We start from the raw sequence: 22,383 nt of genomic DNA, 5'->3' as shown, positions 1-22,383 counted from the left end.
TTCTTCGGCCAACAGTGGCATTGACGAGTGCTGTGACTCCACATCTGGGGCTGAAAAGTTGAATAGATATCAATAGAGAAGAGCCCCTGAAAAGCGTTGTCCCATTGTAAAACAGTGGTTGGTGCTATAGGTCCTATAGTGTTCTTAATCCTTTGCACTGGTGGCTGATTGTTCAAATGTTTTGCTTCACACCAGTAAGATAAAATGTTAACACCAAAATGACCCTGATAATAAGTAATAATTTATAGGTTTTGACACATATATAACAGATACTGTATTTGCAACCAGGTTAACAGCTCATAAACATCAACAGTGATTTTGAAATTGAATAAGAGGAAGTAGCAGAATCTCAAATTAAATCAGAAATAAAAGATTGTGTCCAAATGAACTTCTGCATTGACTCTTCAGCAAACAAGAACAAGCAGATGTCTGCACAACTGAGATTAGGCTGCAGGTGTTTGTGTGTGTGTGTGTGTGTGTGTGTGTGTGTGTGTGTGTGTGTGTGTGTGTGTGCTGCACATCAAAGCTCACATCAGAGAGAGCGAGGGGTGTGTGTGGAAAGTGGTTTTGAAGGCTGACCACCTGCAGACAACACTGGAAACACATTCAGATAGAAATGTAAGGACTAGAGACGTACAAGGAAACACAGATCAAAACTGACAAAATGAAAATCCTTGGCTGATTTTTTTAAGAATGTGGGATGTGTGTCTAAAATCTGTAACAAACGCATTAAGTCCTGTGAGTGGGTGCCCTGTGTGTGTGTTTGTGTGTCTTGTTTGTGTGGCTTGTACGATGTGATGCTATTTTTGTAAGGGATTATGTAAAAAAATAATAATCCCGAGTTTATTCTTGTGACCAGACGTTTTTGACCCCGTCTATCAAAATTCTCAGTCAGACACACACATGCAGGAACACGAGGGAAGAGGGCGCAGTGAAAGTCTGCAGTCACACTCAGTGTTTGTGTGTCTGTTTTCTTGTGTTTGGTCAGTAAATGAAGCCCGATTAAAGTTGGGATGAGTTGTCATTAAAGAGAGCCCCTGTCATTAAATCAAAAAGTGTATTACCAGGCTTTCTGTGGACTTTAAGGACATACATTGTTTTTTTTTTAACTTACCTCTAATGTGCTGTACAGATAGCAGGTCCATCCTGGTTCTATTCCAAATGTAAAAGTTTACTGACCAGCTTTCAGAGCGGATCGAGTGCTCTCTTTGGACACACCCCTTCATCCCTCCTATCCCCTCTTCTCCTGTTCTGATTCACCAGCTAGTGTCCTGGTCTGCTGAAAAAACAAACAGCCCCTGTCAATACAGCAGGACAGTGTCAGATTTAAACCAGATTTTGAAAAAATTAGCAGAATAAAATAGTGTTATGGATATAATATGACCTGGGTCGGTCGTCTTCAATACTTTTCCCCTCAGTGAAACTGCAGAGGACCCTCGAGTCAGAGCCATCAGATTAGGTTGACCCTGAAGCCCAGACTAAAAGATTTGGAAGATCGTGGAGTCTCAAGTAGCCTTTTAAGAAATTAGATTGTTAGCAACTTGTTGCTCAGCTTCATTGGTCCTTTAAGGTAGTTTCCTTAAAGGTAAAATGTTGCTGATCTTCTGCATCGTCTGTGTGAACAAGAACATCAATGAGACCTGTTACTTACCTCCAGGAAAAGGTAAATGTTCTGAAAGGAAAATCTGTTGTTTCTGAGTTTAAGTGCTGCAGTGTCTGAAGCACTGTTGGTCATATCTGGTCCATCATGGACCTTCTGTTTACTCAGACCCTTTAAAGAGGCCAGGAGTCGAGTACCAAAACTCTGCTCTGTTTATTTTTCATAAACGTCTGACCACTGCTGATCGGTGGATTAGTTGAAGAAACAACAAGGTGCACACTGTGTCCCAGTGCTTCTGTTTATATTCTGATAAGATGAAGTGATCCTGAGAGGCGGTCGGGGCTTCAGAGTTCAGAGGCAGAATTGTTGTAGGTTTTCAGTGTTATTTTCACTTTTAAAGTTTTAGTGTGAAACTCAAGCTTGTGTTAAACCGGCCTCCCCGGGTTCTGTTTATACACCACTTATTAAACCAGCGCAGACTGGAGCTCTTACTGGGAGAGAGACCACTAACCTTTTCCCCAGCAGGATAACGTGGAGTGTGTTAAATGGTTGACGCTGATTTTCCTTTTTGACAAATTAACTTGGAGTCGGGTGCAACTTTTAGGTTTACCTTTAAAATGATTATGGTTCCATCAATTACCACGATCAGGATGTCTAAAAAGAGTTTTAAAACGTTGCACAGTTTTTAATGTTATAATGTTCTTCTCTTTAACTCTCCCACTATTTGTGGTCGTTAACTTAAAAAAAAAAAATCACGGTACAGACGCCTCTTAGCATCATTTCTGTCCTTGCAGGGCTCTGTTGTGAAGTTAGCACATATCAATTTGCAACTTATGCAAATTTAAACTTTTAATATTACCAGTAAGACTTTTTACAGACAGAATGAAAGCTTGATTGAAACATTTCATACTGAATGAGTTTTGAGTGTGCAGCAATCGCTAAAACCTGGTTGGCTACATTTTAATCTAATGCACCAAAATAACTGTGTTAGCAAAGATCGTAGGGGTTAAAAAAAGACTTATACTACATTGTACATAACTTAAATGAAGTCAACTTTTTTTAAAGTAGTCATCAGAGGCCAGTGGTTTCACTCAGGAATGGATTTCATTGATTAAAGTTTGAATTGTACGCTCTTTATATCATGTCAACTGACCGTTACAGTGCATTATAACAACAAACTGGAGGACGGTGTCCAGAATGATACTAGAGTTGTACCACAGCATCACATTTTGATGCTTTGAGCCTCAGATCATCAGCCATATTTGAAGAGTTGGGAAATGAGAACAGGCTGATCCTTTCATTGTCTATCACTGTATGCATTTGATTTGAACCGGAACTGGACCCAAATGCATTGGGAAGAAAAAAAAAACCCAGTGTGAGTTAGAGTACTCCACAGCCACAGAGTTTTGCATTGAGTTCTTTGTAATTTAGCATAAACTGTTGTAAAAGGACTGAATTCAAGGAAAAAGATAAAGCAGAATGAAGAATAAAAAGTGGGGAATGTATGCAGAGACGGACACAGAGGAAACAGAAAGATATGGATATAATGAGTTACGTCAGGGAGAAACACTGTCTTGTTTGTGTGCAGTTTGTTCTCATCTAACTGCGACTTAATGTCGTACTGTAAATCAACATATCTGCTTCGTTGTACCTGTTTTTATATCTTCTTTAATCACATCTCAAACACATAAAATCACAGCTGTAAATGCACACAACAGCCATCGAGGTCACAATCAAATCACACAAAGCAGTCGTGGAAGTGATCGAGGACTTCTTCGCTTACATTGTAATGTAAATGTACAATATCTGCAGGGCACACATGCAAGTGGTGTTTTCAGAAGTTAACATTAGCATACATATACATAATGTGTGCATCAAGAACAGATGTTCAGGGTGCTGCAGATGTGGGTCAGAGAAGATGAGGTGTTTTGTGTCAGTTTAATTATATGTAATGTGTAAGTAAATGTGATCGAGGGAATAGAAATATGTCTGATGTATGCATCCCGGGCAGATTACTGTCAGGTGTGATTTATTCAGCTACATGTTGATATCATCAATTAGGGGTATGGAAACACAGGGATGTCAAGCTTAAAGGTTCTTAATGTAAACCTGACTGATTGTGTATTTGCTGTGTTTCCAGCTGTATAACAAATTACAAATACTTTATTTTATTGATAAAATTGACTTCAATGTCTTTTTAGTGGCTGTGCTGTTATCAGAGATTTATAGACACTTATATTTCCATGCTTTCTGTGGACTTTAAGGACTTATCTTCCATTTGTTTTAACTCATCTCTAATGTGCTGTAGTTGTGGGTCCATTTTGGTTCTATTCCAAATGTAAAAGCTAACTATTCAACATTCAGAGCAGATATTTTTAGATCAAAACGAATGCTCTCTTTGGACACACCTCCTTCCTCCCTCCTGTCTCCACACTTACGCCTCTCCTCCTGTTCTGATTCAGCTAGTGTCAGTGAGACGGAGAGCGGCAGAACAGTGCTGATAGACATCAAAACACAATTCTGTGATCAAGTTCACGATGCTTCATCTTGAAGGTGATTTGATTATCTGTTTGTCTTTAAAAGTTAAAGAAAATGGTGTGCTTGCTTTGTAAAGCTTGTTGGTTCTCCTTCAGTTTGTATTCTTGCGATGATACTTACGTCTCTCAAAGTCGCCCAATCAGAGGTCGAATCTGCAATCAGCTGACATGTTAGGGGGCCAATGAGAAGCCAGTGCAGTCTGAAACAAACGTCACAGCCTGCTCTCAGCACATAAAATACGAAAGATAGAACTGATTTGAATGGATAGATGGGAAAGTGAATATAGCCTATTAATAGATAGATCAGTGGATTTTATGAATCAATATCAGATCATTGAAATGAAAACTGAGTTTTCAAACCCAATCCTAGGTTGCGTGTGTTTTTATTTTGTGATGATGCGGCTCAGGATATGAAAGAAGAGCAAGATGTTCTCAGGAAAGAGAATGAAATTCCTAATGACATGCTCTGAGATGGATTAGAATATTCAGAAAGTCATTGATGCTAACATTAGGACTTGTTAGCGTCTGCACAAACTTTAAAACAATTTCCTCCTCTTACTTTTTGTCTTATCTCCTACTAACTGAACAGATACCTAATTTATTTTTGCTGAATAATTAAAGCGCACTTTTTAATTGAGGTTGGAGTCCACCCTGGAAGGTAAACACGTAAATCGTCAAGAGGCTCGGTGGAGGGAATGAGATCTAGCTGAATGATACAGTCGCTGTGGGAGCCACTGCAGAGTAAACACACAACAAGAAGCTGAAGCTGGATTAGTCTGTGTATGCTTTGTATGCTCAAACATTTAAATTAATACGTTTTCATGCAAAGATGATAAAGATGATTTAAACTTATTCCAGTGATGTCTAATGCGTCATTTCTGTACATAAAACAATACAAGAAGTAGATGTTCCCTAAGAAGTGTTACTTAAAACAAGCAAACTGTGTCATCTCTTCTGTTCTCCATCAGCTCATTGATCTATAGGATACTTTTTAATCCAGGTCAAAACCTTGACCTGTTAGTGATGTTACATGAATATCCTTCATGGTTTGTCTATAGTAATAATGTTTATTTCACAAGTAGTGTGTCATCGTTGGCACTAAACGGTATTAAAGGACCAATATGTAACTCTGACACCTAGTGTTTAAAATGGGTACTGCAGTCCAAATTCAAAACATTAGAGAGAACTGTCTCCCCGCACATCCTCCTTCCTAAAGCCGACGTGCAGGCAGGTTGCCATGTTGCAGATGCGGAAGCTTCAGTGTTTAGCCATCGGTCTGTAAACCTTTCTGCGTTCTAACCTCTCTCCATTTTTCAAAAGCATCTCAAATATTTATCCTAGTTTGACCACGTTTCTGCTTGTGGCGCTTCATAGAAAAATGCAGAGGCTTTTTAGGTCGGGCAGAATCAGTTATATCTGAACAAGTTGGCTTGCCTACTTTTATCTCTGAAACACCTGTTGGATTGCCGTTTGCCTAAACTGAGGGGCGTCCATAGCAGCAGTGTGGGGGTGCCTTAAAACCGCCTACCTTCTCTGGTTAAAACAAAAACAAACCATTCCCCACCGGAATCTAAGTCAGAATATAATAAAAATATAAACTATTATAACCTTGTTGTGTTGTCATAGAACAGAAACCTGCTTTAGATCCACAGGAACCAAAAAGATTTTTTACTGTCAACAGTCTCTCTACTGAACATTTTTACAACCACAGCTGAAAATAGACCCCTGACTTTTCAAACAGCTCCTCTTGTCATCTGAGCCAAAGAGCAGACAGCTGCAAACAGCTGTAAAAAAAAAAAAAAACACACAAAAAAATGAAGTGAAGCCTTGTCTGCTCCCTCTCACGATCTGTACCCCATCAACTGTAAAGCCTTTGTCTGCCGGGAGATGTTAAATAAAGATGAACTATAATGAACATGTAATTTATCATTTATCACCTGTTGTAATTTAATACCTCAAACTGTATTTAATGAAAGCTTAATCAGGGACTATGAATGGATAACACCACCGTGCAGACGTCTTCTCTCTGCCTGGGGAGTGTAAGCAGATTTGAGTTTTACACGAGTCTCCGTTGTCTGCTGGTGTTCCAGATGTAATAAACGTCATCTCTGTGCTCTCTGATGAACGACTTTGATTATTTAAACCGCGGCAAGACGACAGACACTAAATGGGTATGAATCATCAGCTCCCCAGGTAAACATGTTGAATCAGGTGAAGTAAAATCAACTTTTAATTAGACGGAGCACATTTTTGCTGAGGCTCAATGTAGTTTCTGCCCAGAGAGAGATAAAGTCCGGACAACGTATGTCCCATCACGGCCCCAAACAGCCACCACCGCACAGTTAAAGCCACATACTGCAGCCTAAAATCTGCTCCTGATGTGCAGGTCAGCGCTTTGCACATGGAGCTCTGCCGCTGCAGGACATAAATATGTGTTTGTGTGTGTGTCTCTTTGTAGGGCAAATGTGAGGCTTTGTAAACAGCTTTGTTCCAAAGATAAAAAAAAGTGCTATAGAAATGTAGAACCAGGACACTACCATTTACAAGACCTGAAATAGACAGAAAAGGAAATAAAAGCACATCCATTATTTATCAAACCTAGAGATGCACAGAGGCAACATTGCAGGAAGCATTATAATACACTCTAAGTCCCCAAAAGCAATTTTTGTTCAGTTTTGTCATCACAGCTTTGATTTTTAGTGCTTTAGGATGTTAAGCTTTGTAAAAACTTGATTTATGTTGCTTTTCCAGAGTTTGACTCCAGGAGTTTTACAACCTTGATCTTCTGCAGATGTTTTCCCAGTTGTCATGGAGGGATGTTACTAGAGCCCGACCGATTAATCGGCCAGCCGATAATATCGGCTGATATTAGCATATCCAGTGACATTGGTATCGACTAATTTTATCACAGTTAAATGCTAATATTACCGGATTAATTCACCAGTAAAATATAATTTCATTGGAGTATCATTGTATTACACTAGCAGTTCTATTTCCGGCTTTTGTTAGCAGAGTGCGCTATATGGATTACAACAAGCATTATCACTCTCCAGAGTGTCAAACGGTGATGCACGTACATACGCAGTTACCTTCCAGTTGAGTGACCATCTTGTCTTCATTATAGATTTTTTCCACAAGTGTTTGATAACTGCATTTGAGGGATCAACATAACAAACTTTTATATCTATATCTACCCTTACAGATGGGATAGAGATGTAAGAAAGATATCTGCCGATATATCGGTATCTAATTCTTTTACCTCCCCAATATCATTATCGGTATCGGTCCCCAAAATCGCATATCGGTCGGGCCATAGATGTAACTTTATCTCACAATAACGTTTAAAATTGATACGAACGTGGGTAATTAAATCAATATGACAAAAATATATGTTGCAATCCTCCCTCTTTTACCGAGTAGAGAGCGCTGTCTGCTGTTGGCTTCTGTTTGTTTTACGTTATAGCTGAAAAAGGGCGTACATACAGTATATGATAAAAGCAAGTAAAGACGTGAGGGGAGCAGAAAAGGGTGAGACAAAAACAGTGTACACCTATTTCAAGAGACGACTCAACGACACAAATATCACAAAAAACAGATACAGACTCATCCAGCTGCACACACACACTGACAATCTGCCAAACGTCTGGTTTTAGAGATGCAAACAGACTCAGTCCTGCACCACCGTCAGTCTTCAGCTCTCAGTCCAAATCTCTTTTGGCCTTGTTGAGCTGAAACCCTTTTTTTTCCAAGTGTTTGCTTTTTTTGGTCCAAGCGAAAGAGGCTGCTGAGGAAGGGAGAACGATGAGAGAAGTGGTTACAAACAAAGAACGCAAAGAGGATTATTTTAGTCTGATATGGCTTGTTGGCTTTGTGTGTGTGTTGTGTGTTTTTAGCTTCTTGTAAAAAATCCCAGGATAAAAGACACTAAACCAGACGCACAGGTCTAACCTTTTAGTGTAGGGGATCAAGAAACCACAACTTTTTTTATGGTTTCTGTGCGTTCTAAACTGGAGGTTCCCAATCTTTGGACAATATTAGTTGTTTTAAGCTGGTTTTACTACTGCCAATTTTTCAAGTGGTTTCCTAGTCGCAGACAAATTTTCAAAATCAGAATAAAATCCTGAGTCTGGTTCGGTTGTTTGGCTTTTGGGTGGTCTTAAAACTCGCCTTTTTCTCATCTTGGTTTTACGATACAATCAAACATGTTTGAGTAGCAGAGACTTACTCCCAAGATTCCCTGCCAGCCTCACTGTCATCTTTTGTTATTGTTTTGATTGAGAGCCCCCTGGTGGAGGATTTACATACTTTGCGTGTAAGTCCTTAAAGGGATACTTCACCCATTTGCATTAAGCATTGTATCAGTAGTAAACTGGTAGTATTTTTGAATGGTCGTGCATCCAGCCCTCATTTCCCCCTGAGACTTGAAAGTTCTGTATTTCTAAGTCTGAAAAAGACTGCAAGCTGTTGCGGTTAGCGGTGTGAAACTACAACGCTAGTTCCTCATATTTTCGACCACTGAAGCTACAGACCACAGATCACAGATCAGTGGATGGGAACTCACTCCCAGAATTGAAACTTAACATCCGCCATATTGCTTGGAAGCTATGCTAACAGGCTCTGTGGAGAAAGCTGATAATGGCGAAAAAATCTAAATATAGCGGCGAGATGGCTGCTGCCGACAGGCCGGTCTTGTGTTTTGGCTGCTAGCGCTCCGGCGACTAGGGATTTGGTGTCTTTCATCCACATGAGCCAAAAAGACACTTTCTGCCTTTTCTCAGCCAAGAAGGCACCAACTTCAAAATGTATTTCACATTTCATGTTTCAACGGGTGAAGTATCCCTTTAACAGTGTAAAGAAAACTTTTCAGATCAGACTCAGAAAGATCTGAAGATCAGAAAGATCAGAGTCGTGTTCTCTCTCCCCTCTCAGGGCATAGGTTGTCTTGTTCAAGAGCTAGAAATTTATTTTTTGGAAAACATGGAGTGAGAGAAGGGGGGCTGGAGATGTCAAAGATGAAAGAAATGTTATCGTGAAGGCAAGATTGAAGACAAATGTTATAACTAGGACAAAGACAAGAGTGGATTATTGATGTTCTTCTTGTGTGTAGAAGCAGTGCACTTTGTCTGTCTTTTTGCCAGGATGCAACAAGTGAACTTACACTCCATGTGAGAGGGAGCAGAGAGAGTTACCACCTTCAGAAAAGTCTCTCTGTCAGCTCTCACACAGTACGAGAGGAGAGAGTTAGCCAGAGGAGAGCTCATCTCTCAGACAAAGAGAGAGCAAAACACGGAGCTGACACCTGAACATCAGTCCACGAACGGCCGTCTGCAAACTGCCCGAGTGTTTACCTTAGGTTGTTAGCTTGGTGAGAACTCATCAGTTTATCCTGGCAGGGCCGTCTGGGCAGTGAATAATAGCCAGCTGAGGTGGCACCAATATGACCGCAAGACCCGACGCCCTGAAAAAAACCCACTGACTGAAATCACAAGATGTACTTAGATTTATGTACTCAGTTTGAACTCTCACTGGGAGAGACTGCCGAGGACTGAAGCTGTCGAATGAACACTCACTCCAAGTATCCAAATATCACAGAGTGCAACAACTTAGCATGAGCAAACGGATTGACATGTCAGCTCCTTTTGAGATAAGACCAAAAAAAGGTTGGTCCACATGAAGCCTTGAGAGGCCTTCTTCCATTTTTAGGTGAGCTACTTTTTATTTTTATTTTTTATTTTGTCGCCTGTGTAGTGTTTGTCCAAATAAACTCTGATATCATTAAAACAATAAATGTTCAAATGATGCATTAAGATACTGTTTAACACAATGTTCAAAAAGGTTCCTTCTGTATTTTTAGACATCTAACAATTAACCACATCACTTAACTTCAGAGTGAGATCATCCGAAGAATTATCTACTTTGATTTTATTTTTTTATTGTACATACTTTAATAATTCCGGAGGCAATTTCTGGTGTACACTCTGTGACATGCTTCTCACACACATAGGCCCGAAATACACACAAGCACAAACAGGATCTGTGGACATGCATTAGTGGACAGATGTCAGAGTGGGCCTGCTACACATGGCTACGCAGAGAGAGCACCAGAGCTGTTGGGGGTTTGGTGCCTTGCTCAAGGGCACACCTGCAGTGCTACCAGACAACTTCCATATTTTGTTCTGCGCCAGGACTTGAACCGGCGACCCCTCCAGTTCCTAGCCCAAGTCCCTACAGACTCAGCTACTGCTCACGTTCTCCTTCTCTAGCGCTTAACTGATCTACTAATTTATGGTCCCCAGTGTGATGCCTGTAATAGGTTGCAGTGTTCTAAAGAATATGTCAACTCTCTGCATCATGTGAACATGTCAGAGGTTCTTCCTCGGAGGGATTATTTGAGCAGATTTACAATAGGAGAAATGACAGAGGATGAGTTCCCATCACAAACTGGTCCCCGAGAGAGCAAACGGCCAACTAAACATATGTTAGCAATCATCGAATGACTTATTCTTCTGATTTAAGAGTGAGTTATCCCTGACCTGGGAGCCAGTTTTCTCATAAATAATAAAAAATGAATGTTATTTTTAAATCTTTAGAGTTTTATATTCCCTCAGTGACTTACCCCATGAAGTCTTTTTTTTTCCTGGTTTTGTTTAAAGATATACTTCTATATATATCTTCAGCACAGAGGCAGTCAAACATTTTGTCTGGAAAAACACTCTGCCAGACGAACGAATGAGATTTTCTTTAACTGAGACAACTTTCATGAGTTAAAGATGCAATATGTAGATTCCGTCACCAAGGGGCTCCGAATCAGTACAACGGTACAATAGATGAAGTCGAGGCTAGCTGGGAATCATGGGAGTCCCCCCCTCTATTATGCAAGATTAGATGATTCTTTAAAAGGTCTATCTAATGCCTAACAAATGTCATGCGTAAAAAAAGGACAGCGTACCTCAACCTTAAACTCTGTACAACATGTTTAAACAACCATGACCATGAACAGCAGGCCATTTTGTTTATGCAAAGTATCCACCCCCAAAGTATTCTCTTCAAAATATAACTCCCCACGCTGTCACACAAAAACCATGTTGGACATAAAGCTGCTTGTGCGTTTGTACCTCTTCTTTAATGAGGTTGTACAAAGATTGTTTTTCAAGGTTTTCCCTCTGAGGAGAAACAAACCCACTTCCTAAATGTCCTCTCTTGTCTCCTCACCGCTCGCAGTGTGAGTGACACTAACACCAGCTGCCAGCCGTCATACTGCTCAGCCCAAAGCACATAAAAGACGAGTCAGTGATGGGACATTACGGTAAAAATAGAATTGTATTGGCTGAAAGTAACACAAATGGCATGATATGATTGTAGTGAGCCAGTGAGTCCCTCTGCAGGGTTTGTCTTTGAGATGGTATCCAACTTAAAGCAGAAATTTAACATTTCTATCCCGTTGTGAAGGTAAAAAAATATATTTGTACTTTTACATTAGAGCCCCTTCCACTTTTGTGTTTAATCATTTGTTCAATTTGACTTTTATTTAAGGAGAGTTGAAACTCTGGAAATTATTAATTTCCTGGGATTAGCAGAAACCTTAGAACTGGAAATTTGACCCCCCCAAAAAAACAGTCTGGGTGCATCGTAAACCGTGCAAGTAAACAGATTATAGTTTCTCTTCTGACATTTTTTTGGACAAAATAAGTTTCTGAAAATTGGATCCTTCTTGATTTTGATTGGTCGATGATGGAAAAGTGTAACGCTGTGAGCGCAGCAACAAAAAACCTGACGCTGAGATTGTTTAAGGGCTCAGAACAAAACGCTGAAAAAAACTGAACCGCTGAAGGTCTAAGATTTGTTTTAATATTACTCGTGCTACTATTAGAAAAACACTCTCATTCATTTGGTCATTGACATGCTTAATCGATGGAGCTATTATTTATGCAAAACTATTCCTAAATGCATAAACAGACCTGCATTTACATTGTCATTTGTGGAACTACTCATTTGCAACAAAATGAGCTCAATCCATATGAATCTTTCCAACTCCTTTAAAATCAGTAAAACCTGAGGTGACAATCAATCTAAGTTTCCTGGGTGTTATAGTAATTCTTCACACTGTAGTGTCTCTGGCACTCTGTGTGTCTGTAAAGATCTGATCAATTACAACATTTACCTCTTTGCAGATGTCCTGGAATGTGTTGAACATAACAGTGTGAGAGCATGCAGGCTGATATTTACTTTAAGTGGGCAGGACGGAGTGTACGTTACGCAAACTTTCCCACCCGAGAGGCCGAGCTGCTCACTAGGGCTTAAACAATCTCCCTGGTGGGGGTTAAACGTCAGCGTGTGCAGCTGAGGAATCACCCTCAAACATCAGAACAGTGACCCATGAAGGAGGGACCTTGTGCTTGTAGTTACATCTTTTTTTTTTTTTTACGTCTTAGCCAGTCTGTGCTGAGTGTGCGTTTGATGCGTGGCCCAGCGAGCGGTGTGTCTCATCACTGACCCGGTGGAGTGAGTCACTCTGCCAGCCCAGTCAGTGCATTGGTGATGAGCTCATGTAATGGATCCTATTTTTAGCGGAGCCTCAACTGTGCTGCCTGGTTTACTTTGAAGATCCCTCCTACAAACATCTGAAGTGGTTCACTTTAAATCCTTCTAATCCACACACCCCATGCCCTGAAATATGCATGTTCAAAAAAAGTAAGGAAACAGAAATAGTTAGTTCACTGTCTTTTAGAAGAGGATAATGAAAAGCATCCATCAAATCTGATTGTTTTGTATTGCAGCTCATATCCTGACAAGCACGTCATGGGTAAACACACGAGGTAAATATGTTTTCAACAAAAACGTCACCGAGGCAAATTAGTTGCACTTGACAAAGGAAAAGCTTTTAGCAAACAATTCCCTTTACATCAAACACACACACACACACACACACACACACACACACACACACACACACACACACACACACACACACACAGTAACACCACAGCCTAATGAATGTGTGAATAATATTTACAACTCCTCTTGAGTAAAGTTTCCACTGCAGAAACTCTCCACAGGAACGAGGGATTAGGAACTTTCAAGAGAGAAGATGATCATGTAACTCATCCCGGCCATATTGTTCCTATGTTTAAATCATATGAGCAGTCATTGTGCTACATTATAGGCCTTCGTCATTGTAAGTTCTTGTTGTGCCACAGTAAAAAAACAAAAACAACTTGTATAATTGTCTTTGCTGATTGTGTTAAGGTAACAGGTTAAAGTTTCTCCTCCTTTCGCTTATCTTAACAAAGTGAGATCTTTCAGTCACAAAGGTTTGGCTTTCTTTGGATTTCCTTGTTTCTAATAAAAGCTTTTTCCTGGCAGAAGGAGGAGATCTGCAGAGCATTTTTAATCTTTTTATTGTTCCAAGTTTCCAGCTCTCAGCAGAAAAAAGGATCCTGATAGCAGATAGAAGCTTTGTAGATAGACAGTTTATAGATTTCACAGGTCAAGCCCGTTTATTTTCCCTGACAAACTGTGCCAGGAACTGCTTGCTTAAGACTACTAGGACTATGGCACTGTAATAAAACAACACACACACACACACACACCTATACCTAGACACTTTGAAACCCTCACACAAACTTTGTTCGTAATAAAGCACCGGACTAGAAAAACAAACACAACTGTACAGAAGCATAAAAACATTGGTAAACCTAAATACACATTCACAGGCAAACATTATACATACATACATACATACATACACACACACACACACACACACACACACACACACACACACACACACACACACACACACACACACTGAATCTGGCTTATCAATGCACCTTATTACTTCCTGACTGACCTTTGTATAACTGCCTATTGATAAAGCATTAGTCATGCATGGGAATGCAGTGGTACAAACACACACACACACACACATATAAATGTGAACAATGAGTGAATGTGTTTAATTTGTGCGGAAATGCTTAACTGGGATTTTCAACTGTTGTGTGTGTAGCTTAGGTTTTGATTTGTGGCTGTTTCAACAGGGCGCTGCTGCAGTGATGTAAAAGCACGTCTGTGACCTAAATGCTTCCAGCTCGTATCGATGCTGTTTAACAGAAACAAACATTAAGGTTAATGGGAGCGGGGCTGTGAATCTCTGAGAGTTCACCTTGTGTACACAGGACTTGATGTCACTTTTAATGGCAACCTTTAATAAAGATTTATTGGATTTTCAGTTCACAAACAAGTCCTCGGAGGCAGAGCTGCTCTGCAGGCAGAACACATCTTTCTGGTCTGGTTTAACCTCACAGAGAGGAGCTGAGGAAGCAGCGGAGTATCAGCTGAGTAAGTGCTGAACAACCGGAACATTTGATCAAAATGACAAATCAACTTTATTTAAAAGATCACTCTCGTAAATAATCAAGAACTGCATACTACTTTGTGGTTGATATGCATTTAGATCTTTGGGTTGGGGACATTTGATTGGATAATAAAAGCATGATATACGATTGAAAAAATGATCAACTGATTCATTGCTTCATGAAATAATCATTAGTTTAAAAGGGGGAGCTCATAGTGTAAATGAAAGTAAAATTGCAGCCGATGGCTATCTTAAGTTTGCCTTAACATGACTACATTTTTTTCTTTTTTCAAGTTAAACTGTCAGACTGTGTTTGCAGTGTTTTTGCAGCTCTTTCAATGGCACATCTAAATCTTTCATCTTTTTTTTATGACTCTGTAAATAGTCCACTGTTGCCTTCAGTCCATGTGGCCAGTGTTCTTTCCCATCGAGTGACCTCCTGGTAGCTGATAAATAAGCACTGTTCACAATTGATGCATGGGATGTTGTTAAGGAAAAATAAATCTCCCAAGGGAGCAGGTCAGGGTGGATGGATTGTCCTATGATGCAAGTCATTCATATGACTTTTTAAAACCTACTTTTTCATCTAAAAAATTGTGCTGTGTCCTTTACCAGTGAGACAAACATATCTGGATTAAATGCTGAAATGCAATCGAAGTGCAGCCGACTCAATCACCTACTGCATGTGAGCTGGCGCAATTTGAATAATCAACCCCATTTAATGTGTAATACAAGTGGCTGCTTCGCTATGCAAAGCATGCTGGGATACATAGTGACACAGACCAGGCTGGCGGTTTTTCTCCTTTAACAAGTTTTGCATTATATTTGACTTGCAGATGTCAGTAACAGACAGTGATACATTATGTGGTTGGATACTGTTTTCCTGAATAATTGTAACACAGCTGGTGTGGTGATGAGGTCAAAAGTCGACCGCAGATTCCGAGAGGATTACTGCCATCAGACTTGTAATTTAGATGTCCTTCATTTGTTCAAGACTGGTACACGCTGTTGCAAGAAAAAAACACAGGAGGTTGTTTATTATTTAGTCACTGAGTTTGAAGTATTGGAGTCAATATAACCAGGCTGAGCTGCAGTGTTACAGAGGGGACAGTTTGGGGCGAGCAGCTCTGGCATTGTACTTTGCACCTAAGCGAGCAGAAAGCTGGGCCGTCTGCCACGACTTGTTATATAGTTGAAGGTGTCAAGTTGTAAAATTTGGAGGTTAAATAATGTAACAACAAGAAGCTGCATTGTTCAGCTGGGTTAGAAATGAAGGTCTGTGTTCTGGGAGTCTTTCCTTTAGTACCCAATAAAAAGGAACTGAAAGGTTTTATTATCCTTGAATCTATTTTCTCTTACGTTTTGCACATTTCATTTTCAAGGCCCAAAGACACTCTTTTTGTTTTTTTTAAAAACAAACATGTATCTTCATATGATAAAGGTTTAAACCTTAGCAATCAGGTTTAAGAAACAAAAGGGATCACTTATATGTTACAACAGCCAACATAGATGTTTACATCCTGGTTAGATAAAGGTAAAAACAATGATTTTAATAACTTAATCCTGTGTGGAACCAGATTGTTTATAATCCCAGTCCTGAATGCATCCTTGTCCTCTGTTAGGTAAATGTGTCAGAGATAGAGAAACTAAAGATGTATTTGTACAAATGGCAAAAACCAAGAGCCACGAGGAAATAACTACAGGTACACAGGGAATGACAATGAGATGACAGAAGGGAAGACACACAAGGGGCAAACAAACACAGGTGTGACAGACCTGAAAATGACCACTAACAGCCTGTCCCGACAGCACGGGACGTGGGCAAGCGTCAGCGACCAAATCAGCTTAATTCTATTGTTTCCTATTGGAGTGGCTTGTTTTATACAGTAGAGTGAAACTAGTGGTGCATTAAGACTACCCACAGTCGTGATTGAAATGTTGAGCTTTGACTTGTGTCAACACCGGAGAATACATTTTTTTTCCGGCTGACCACGAGCCGTTTATTGACGCGCCTCTGAGTGTTGTGATTTGAGTCAGCAGATCGTCAATGCAAATCAAAGTTTGTCTACCTTTAGTTCAAAAGCACTAAATGAAATAGGCCTACTTTTCTTTGTAAAGATTAATTTTATTATTTTCTAATTTCCTTTGTGTGTGTCTCTTTCCCCCCCTTGTCATGTTGCTTTTGATGTCTTGTTTGAAGCACTTTGAATGGGCCTTGTTGCTGTAATGTGTTAAACACATCAATGGCCTTGTTGTGCCTTCATAAGACCATCTGCTGTTTAGTTCATTAAGGTAGTAGCCAGAGGTTACTGGCTTGTTTTTCTCCTAAGAACTGCGACACAATTTTTATAGTACTGAAGCAGTTTTGTTTTTGCTTGTAGCGCCCCCCTCAGGCCTGAAACCTGCACCAATGTTTGAGATTTACTGTTCGCTGCCAGGGACAATGAAGCGGAGGCCATGACAGGTTAATGATAACACGAGGAATTCATATAAAACTCTGTGTGCTCATTTGAAGTCAACAAGATTTATGACATCATCGAGACTTTCAGGAGTGCTCTCTTACATTTATTATCATCAGTTCTGTCCCGTTTAAAAAAACAAAATCAATTTGCTGTTTTCTTCTTCTACTCTCTTTTATTTGTTTCCTTTTAAATGTTGTACCAACTAAGCAGCGACCTAACTTTTATATCCTTGTCCTGATGTTTTAAAGCAGCATGTGCATTTCATAATCGCCTCGTGTGTGTGTGTGTGTGTGTGTGTGTGTGTGTGTGTGTGTGTGTGTGTGTGTGTGTGTGTGTGTGTGTGTGTGTGTGTGTGTGTGTGTGTGTGTGTGTGTGTGTGTGTGTGTGTGTGTGTGTGTGTGTGTGTGTGTGTGTGTGTGTGTGTGTGTCCTCGGTGACAAGAGTTTATTAAGTTGTGAGTCACTTTCCCTCTAGGTGATCTTTAGAAAGTCCAGCAGGTTTTGATGGTATTTGTAATGAAATCCTTGCTGAGTCCTCGTGCAGAGTGACACTCAGAGAAAGTTCCTGTGGACATTTATTACAGATAAGGAGACGGACTGAAAGACGGGCACAGAGGACACTCCGTCAGTGTAGAAAGGTCACTTTCTGATGACTGCTCAGAGCTCATGGGACCGCTCCTTATTGCTTGTCTTATTGAGTGTTATGACATTCAGTTCAAGCCAATATCTGAACCAAATACCAGCCAACGTTTAATCTTCCACTCAAGGCTTTTTCTTCTCTCTGAACAGAGTGGGCTGCGCTAAAGGTTTGGGCGGGTTTCTGTCCTCTAGTATGACATCAGTTTTAGGGTTTGAACTAATCATTTCTCATTAATGACATCTGCACACATTTTTCAGATGAATCCAGGAGACATTCTTTTAAACTTCACACAGTGCTGCTTTAACATTAAGAGCATGTTATTTTTTTTATCAACAGCCCTAAAAACAAATGGTACTTACAAATAACAATAAATAGTAGAAAAGTCTCTCATGGAGAGGTCACAACTACAACATGTTTTATTCTACTTCCTCCTTGGATGATTTTTTTAATAGAATATCTTTATTGTCCTCGTCATTGTACAAGGTACCATGCATTTGAGTGTGCAGCTCGCCATCATTGCAACATTAAAAGAAGTGCAAAGCGAAAATACAACTGTGATGAATAAAAACTACACAGTGATGAATAAAAAAAACAAACAGCTAGAGGTAGATCTGATGTCCGTCATGAGCAATAGTGAAAAACGATTATCCAGCATCAATGCTGTAGCAGATCATTTTATGTAAATCAAGTCATCAATAATAATTGCTTTAAGTATTAAGTAGGCCTATATAAAGTGTTTCAATAAATAGAGTTGTCTATTCTATGCTATCATAGTCAAATTTAAGAGACATGGTAAAATAGTAAATGGGCTTGTATATCTCTTTTCTAGTCTTCTGACTACTCAAACGATTTTACACCGCATGCCACACCTACCCATTCACACACTGATGGCAGAGGTTGATATGTAAAGTGACCTCTACCAACTGATCCACAGCCGTATTTACATGGCAAATACACATGTATCTGCATCGTTGTAGTGCAAACTAAACAGGGATGTAAAGGCTGGATACTGCTATGATCTATCCATTGCACTGACTGCAGGCTGAGTTATAAAACACATGTACATTTGTAGAAGTGGTCTGTATTAAGTACTGTTTGAGAGCATTCTGCTTTCTTATATTTGTGAATCTCCTTAGGGGAAGGTCGCTGAATCTCATGCAAAAAAAAAAAACCTGTAAGTTGACAAGAAGTGACATAACTTTGTGCAGGATCATTTCAAGTTCAACCAATTCATAAAAAGGCAGAGGAAGTGAAAAATGAAGACCAAACTGCTCTGTTCTTAGTTATCAAAACAAGAAATCTGCATAGCTGCTTCCTGGTTTAGCTGTAACTCGCTGCACTTAGTGTGGCTGCTCAGACCGTCTAACAGAGCAAAGAATTTTAAAAATAGCATCGCAGGAGTGATCCTCATCAGTTTTGATTCAAAGAGGTATAGTTCAGCTCTGTGGATTGTACACGAGTATTGTTGAATTGGTTGCTTCACCTGATGGACTTCTGTGAAGCTGTGTCTTTTGGTGTCACAACATCTTCACTTCTCAGGAATGAAACTGTTGAGTAAAAAGTTGCTACATTGAGGGGAATGACATGCAGGTGCATCTGAGAGGTTAAACTTCAGGTTTCCTTTGTCTTGAATTTATTCCAGTCAGAGGTTTTGAACTGTGACCATGCTGATATTTAGCAGGGACATTTAGTCTATGAGATACCAGTGTCAGCTGAAACTGCAATCGATAATGTGACGCGACAGAGGGTCAAATATCTCTCTGCGAGGGCCAAAAGGTCCTTTTCTTCTTGTCTTCGTTTCTTTTTCTTTTAAACATTTTGTCTCCTTTGACATTTCATCTCTGTACCCTTTTTTTTAATTTCTACCTTCACTTCTTCTCATTCTTACATTGATTGCTCCTGCTCCCTGTTACTGTCTTTTTTGCTACCCTGTCCACCATTGCGACACACATGAATGATTCAAGGCATCGTCCCAAGTCCTTGATCAATACCTTAATGAACCTTAAGTAGCAGTTTGGGCTGTGTATGCAAATGCAAACGACTGAGGAGCCTTGTTGGACTCCATCAGTGGAGAGTAAATAGGCTATCTTAGCTGCAGAGTGTTCCTGTATGTGTACCCAGAGACTGCAGGATGTTCATTATTATCAGTTTGGCAAATTGGGCGTAGCGCTGTGACTGCAGGATTATCCCAGCCATCCGCGTGTAGAGCGATACTGAAACAGGCATGGGGAAGGAAAAGAGGGGCTGATTCCAACACTGGAGGGGAGGCATCCATCTTGCTTTTGAGAGACAAGAGCCCCAAGACTGCCATCAAACTCAAATTAGCATTTAAATGAAATTGGAAAAATTCATCAAGAGGGATAGAAGAAGTGTGTGTGTCCTCGCGTCCTATGGTTGCAGGAGAATGCCGTGAAGTGAAGTATTTCCTCGCCTGCAGAGCTGCAGTGTTGGCAGCAGGATTGCCATTCACCAACAACAACAGACAGACAGACAGACAGACTTGATTACGGCTGTCAAATAAAAACCAAACAGAGTTTCCCGTCTTGGAAAAGAAACTCCGGAGCGAGTCTGTCCAGATGTCTGAAGGGTAATTTGTGTCACTTCTTTAAAACGGAGCAAAGGGGAAAGTTATGAGTAACGAGTGTTTGGTTGGAGGGGTCGTCAGAACACAGGAGCCAGGCGCGTAATTAGAGTCAATTGACACAGAAAGGAGGATTCAAGGTAGGACGGCAGCTGAGGGGGAAGTTAAAAAACTGGGGAGGACAATTCTTAACAGCCCTGGGTTAGAAATGTCCGCAACTATGAACACACTTTAACACAGTTACCCTGAATTTCATTAGAAAAGTTGAACTACTCTTCCTCCGGGAAAACAAAGCTGCAGATATTTTTAAAGGTTTCAGCGTTGGGATTTCCCAGCGATGTGTGCGTTCAGACAAAGCCTAGTTTGAATGTCTAATTTAGGACAGACGACTTATATTTAAGGTGTTGCTACAGCTGGTTCCGACGTAGACAGAAGTCGCGCCTTAAATCTTACACCAGGCTCCTGGTAGGTGGGTAGTTCTCTGTAAAATACATTTGTCATGATGTATGAGTTTGAAAGGTGAGATAACACGGAGGATGAGGAGGAGCAGAGGATTTTACTGTTTGGTGCAGGCAGTGCGTTCTCCATGGTAGATTACATCCCGAAAAAAATTGTGACTTTGTTTTGTACGACCGTTTTGTGTCCAAAAGCGGAGATCATTCCGATTATAAAATACCGTTAGATCAACTTATTATAGTTGAAAAATCTGGACTTCTACCCTGTATCCTTCCTTCTTGTTTTGTATTTCTTATTTCTTCACTTCACTTATCCTCCCTCTCCTCTCCTCTTTATCCTTTCTCCTGATTTATTTTTTTCTCATTTGTATCCCCCTTTTTTTGGTCTTCTCCAACTTTTCTGCACTTTCTTTTCAAACCCTTCTTACTCCTTCAGAATTTTATTGTGACAAAAAAAAGACTTTCTTATTGTTGTATCGAATAACACCAAGATGTTAAGATGGAAAATAAGGATTCAGCATGTCACTAAGGTGAGCAAACTTCCCCTTCAATTGTTGCTGCGAAATAGCATGCAGAGGGAACAAGACAGCACACGGCTCCACACAGAGATACACACAAATGTCAGTGGCATAACAACAACTGTAATTCTAGGCAGTTGCCAGTCGACTGAATGTCCACTTTTGTGTAGTTCAAGCTTTGCAACTTTCATTGTGTCCCATTTCCAGAGCCAGAGCTGTGATCAAACAGCAGATTGTATTTCAATGCATCCAGAGTAAATGGCTAGAAGATGTTAAAAAAATGGTAAATGTGAAGTCCTTGTTGGTAAAAAAAACACATTAAAAAAAAGGTCACGACAATATCCGACCACAATACTCCAGAGGAATGCTCTTGAAATTAGATATGAGCATAAAAGCTCTTTGGAAAAAACAGACCTTAAATCAAGGTCAACTACTGTCGTTACCCAAAGCTTTTTTCATCTGGTGCTCTTTGCATTTTATAGAATGGAATTTGTTCAACTTGTAGTCCTCATTTGTAAGATGTTTATGCACATATTCTTCAAATTCTTTATAGTCTCAACATCCTCAATATAGGATGGAAAATGTTTGTAGACATCCAGTACGAGAGTTAGGGGAAATACAAAAAAGTCGGCAGGAAAGGAAAGGGAGAGAAAAATGAAAAGAATTAAGGACAGAAAAGGAGAGGTGGTTAAAGTCAACGTGTAGGAGGGGAAGATTGTAAAACAGAAAAGGGAAGGAGAGGAGAGAAGAGGAGGTAAAAAAAATGAAGGTGAAAAGAGGAAAACAGCAAAGACATGAGGATATAAATAGAGGAGGGACAATTACAGAAAGAACAATCTTCTCCTTAATGAGCCACAGCTCCCTGAAATAAAAAAAAAGGTTCTTGAGCCTTTTGTTCTTTAAGTGAAGTTTGTATGCTTGCAGAAAAAAAACAAAAACCCATCGGCTCATAATTAAAAGTACATAAAAGGAGACGACAAGTTCATCGTGTATTTTGACAGCAAATGATTTAAGTAAAGATGAAAGTGAACCCCAGCAGTGGCAGTGTGTGCTCACTGTTGTGCCTGCAGAACTTTATTTACTGCGATAAAGAATTGGCAAAATAACCCGGTGTGCGTCTGGAGGGACAGATCAGCAGGTTTCTAAACTGCTTGCACAGGATTTGGGGGAGTGTATTTGGCAGCCTTGAGGCATAATGCAGCAAAACACCTTTAGTGATTTATGGAGATGAAGGCAG

The 22,383-nt window shown here is 40.0% G+C and overlaps 1 protein-coding gene across 4 annotated transcripts in view; it reads left to right on the top strand.

The window, feature by feature from the left end:
- Positions 1-22,383, top strand: part of htr4 (5-hydroxytryptamine receptor 4) — a 161,665-nt gene that overhangs the window by 12,193 nt on the left and 127,089 nt on the right. For 2 of the 4 annotated variants that reach the window (XM_061048561.1, XM_061048562.1), the window contains exon 1: positions 13,447-14,475. The exons of 1 other annotated variant lie outside the window; for it this stretch is intronic. In XM_061048561.1, coding sequence (XP_060904544.1) covers positions 14,319-14,475 — 157 coding nt within the window. In that variant the 5' untranslated portion in view covers positions 13,447-14,318. Of the gene's footprint in view, positions 1-13,446; positions 14,476-22,383 lie in introns of those variants that run through there. One more of the 4 variants, XM_061048563.1, reaches the window with a different exon arrangement.

This window comes from Labrus mixtus, chromosome 10 (assembly GCF_963584025.1).
Source record: "Labrus mixtus chromosome 10, fLabMix1.1, whole genome shotgun sequence".
Lineage (NCBI taxonomy): Eukaryota > Metazoa > Chordata > Actinopteri > Labriformes > Labridae > Labrus > Labrus mixtus.
Note: the sequence above shows the minus strand (reverse complement) of the source record. Positions and strands in the feature narration are given on the sequence as shown.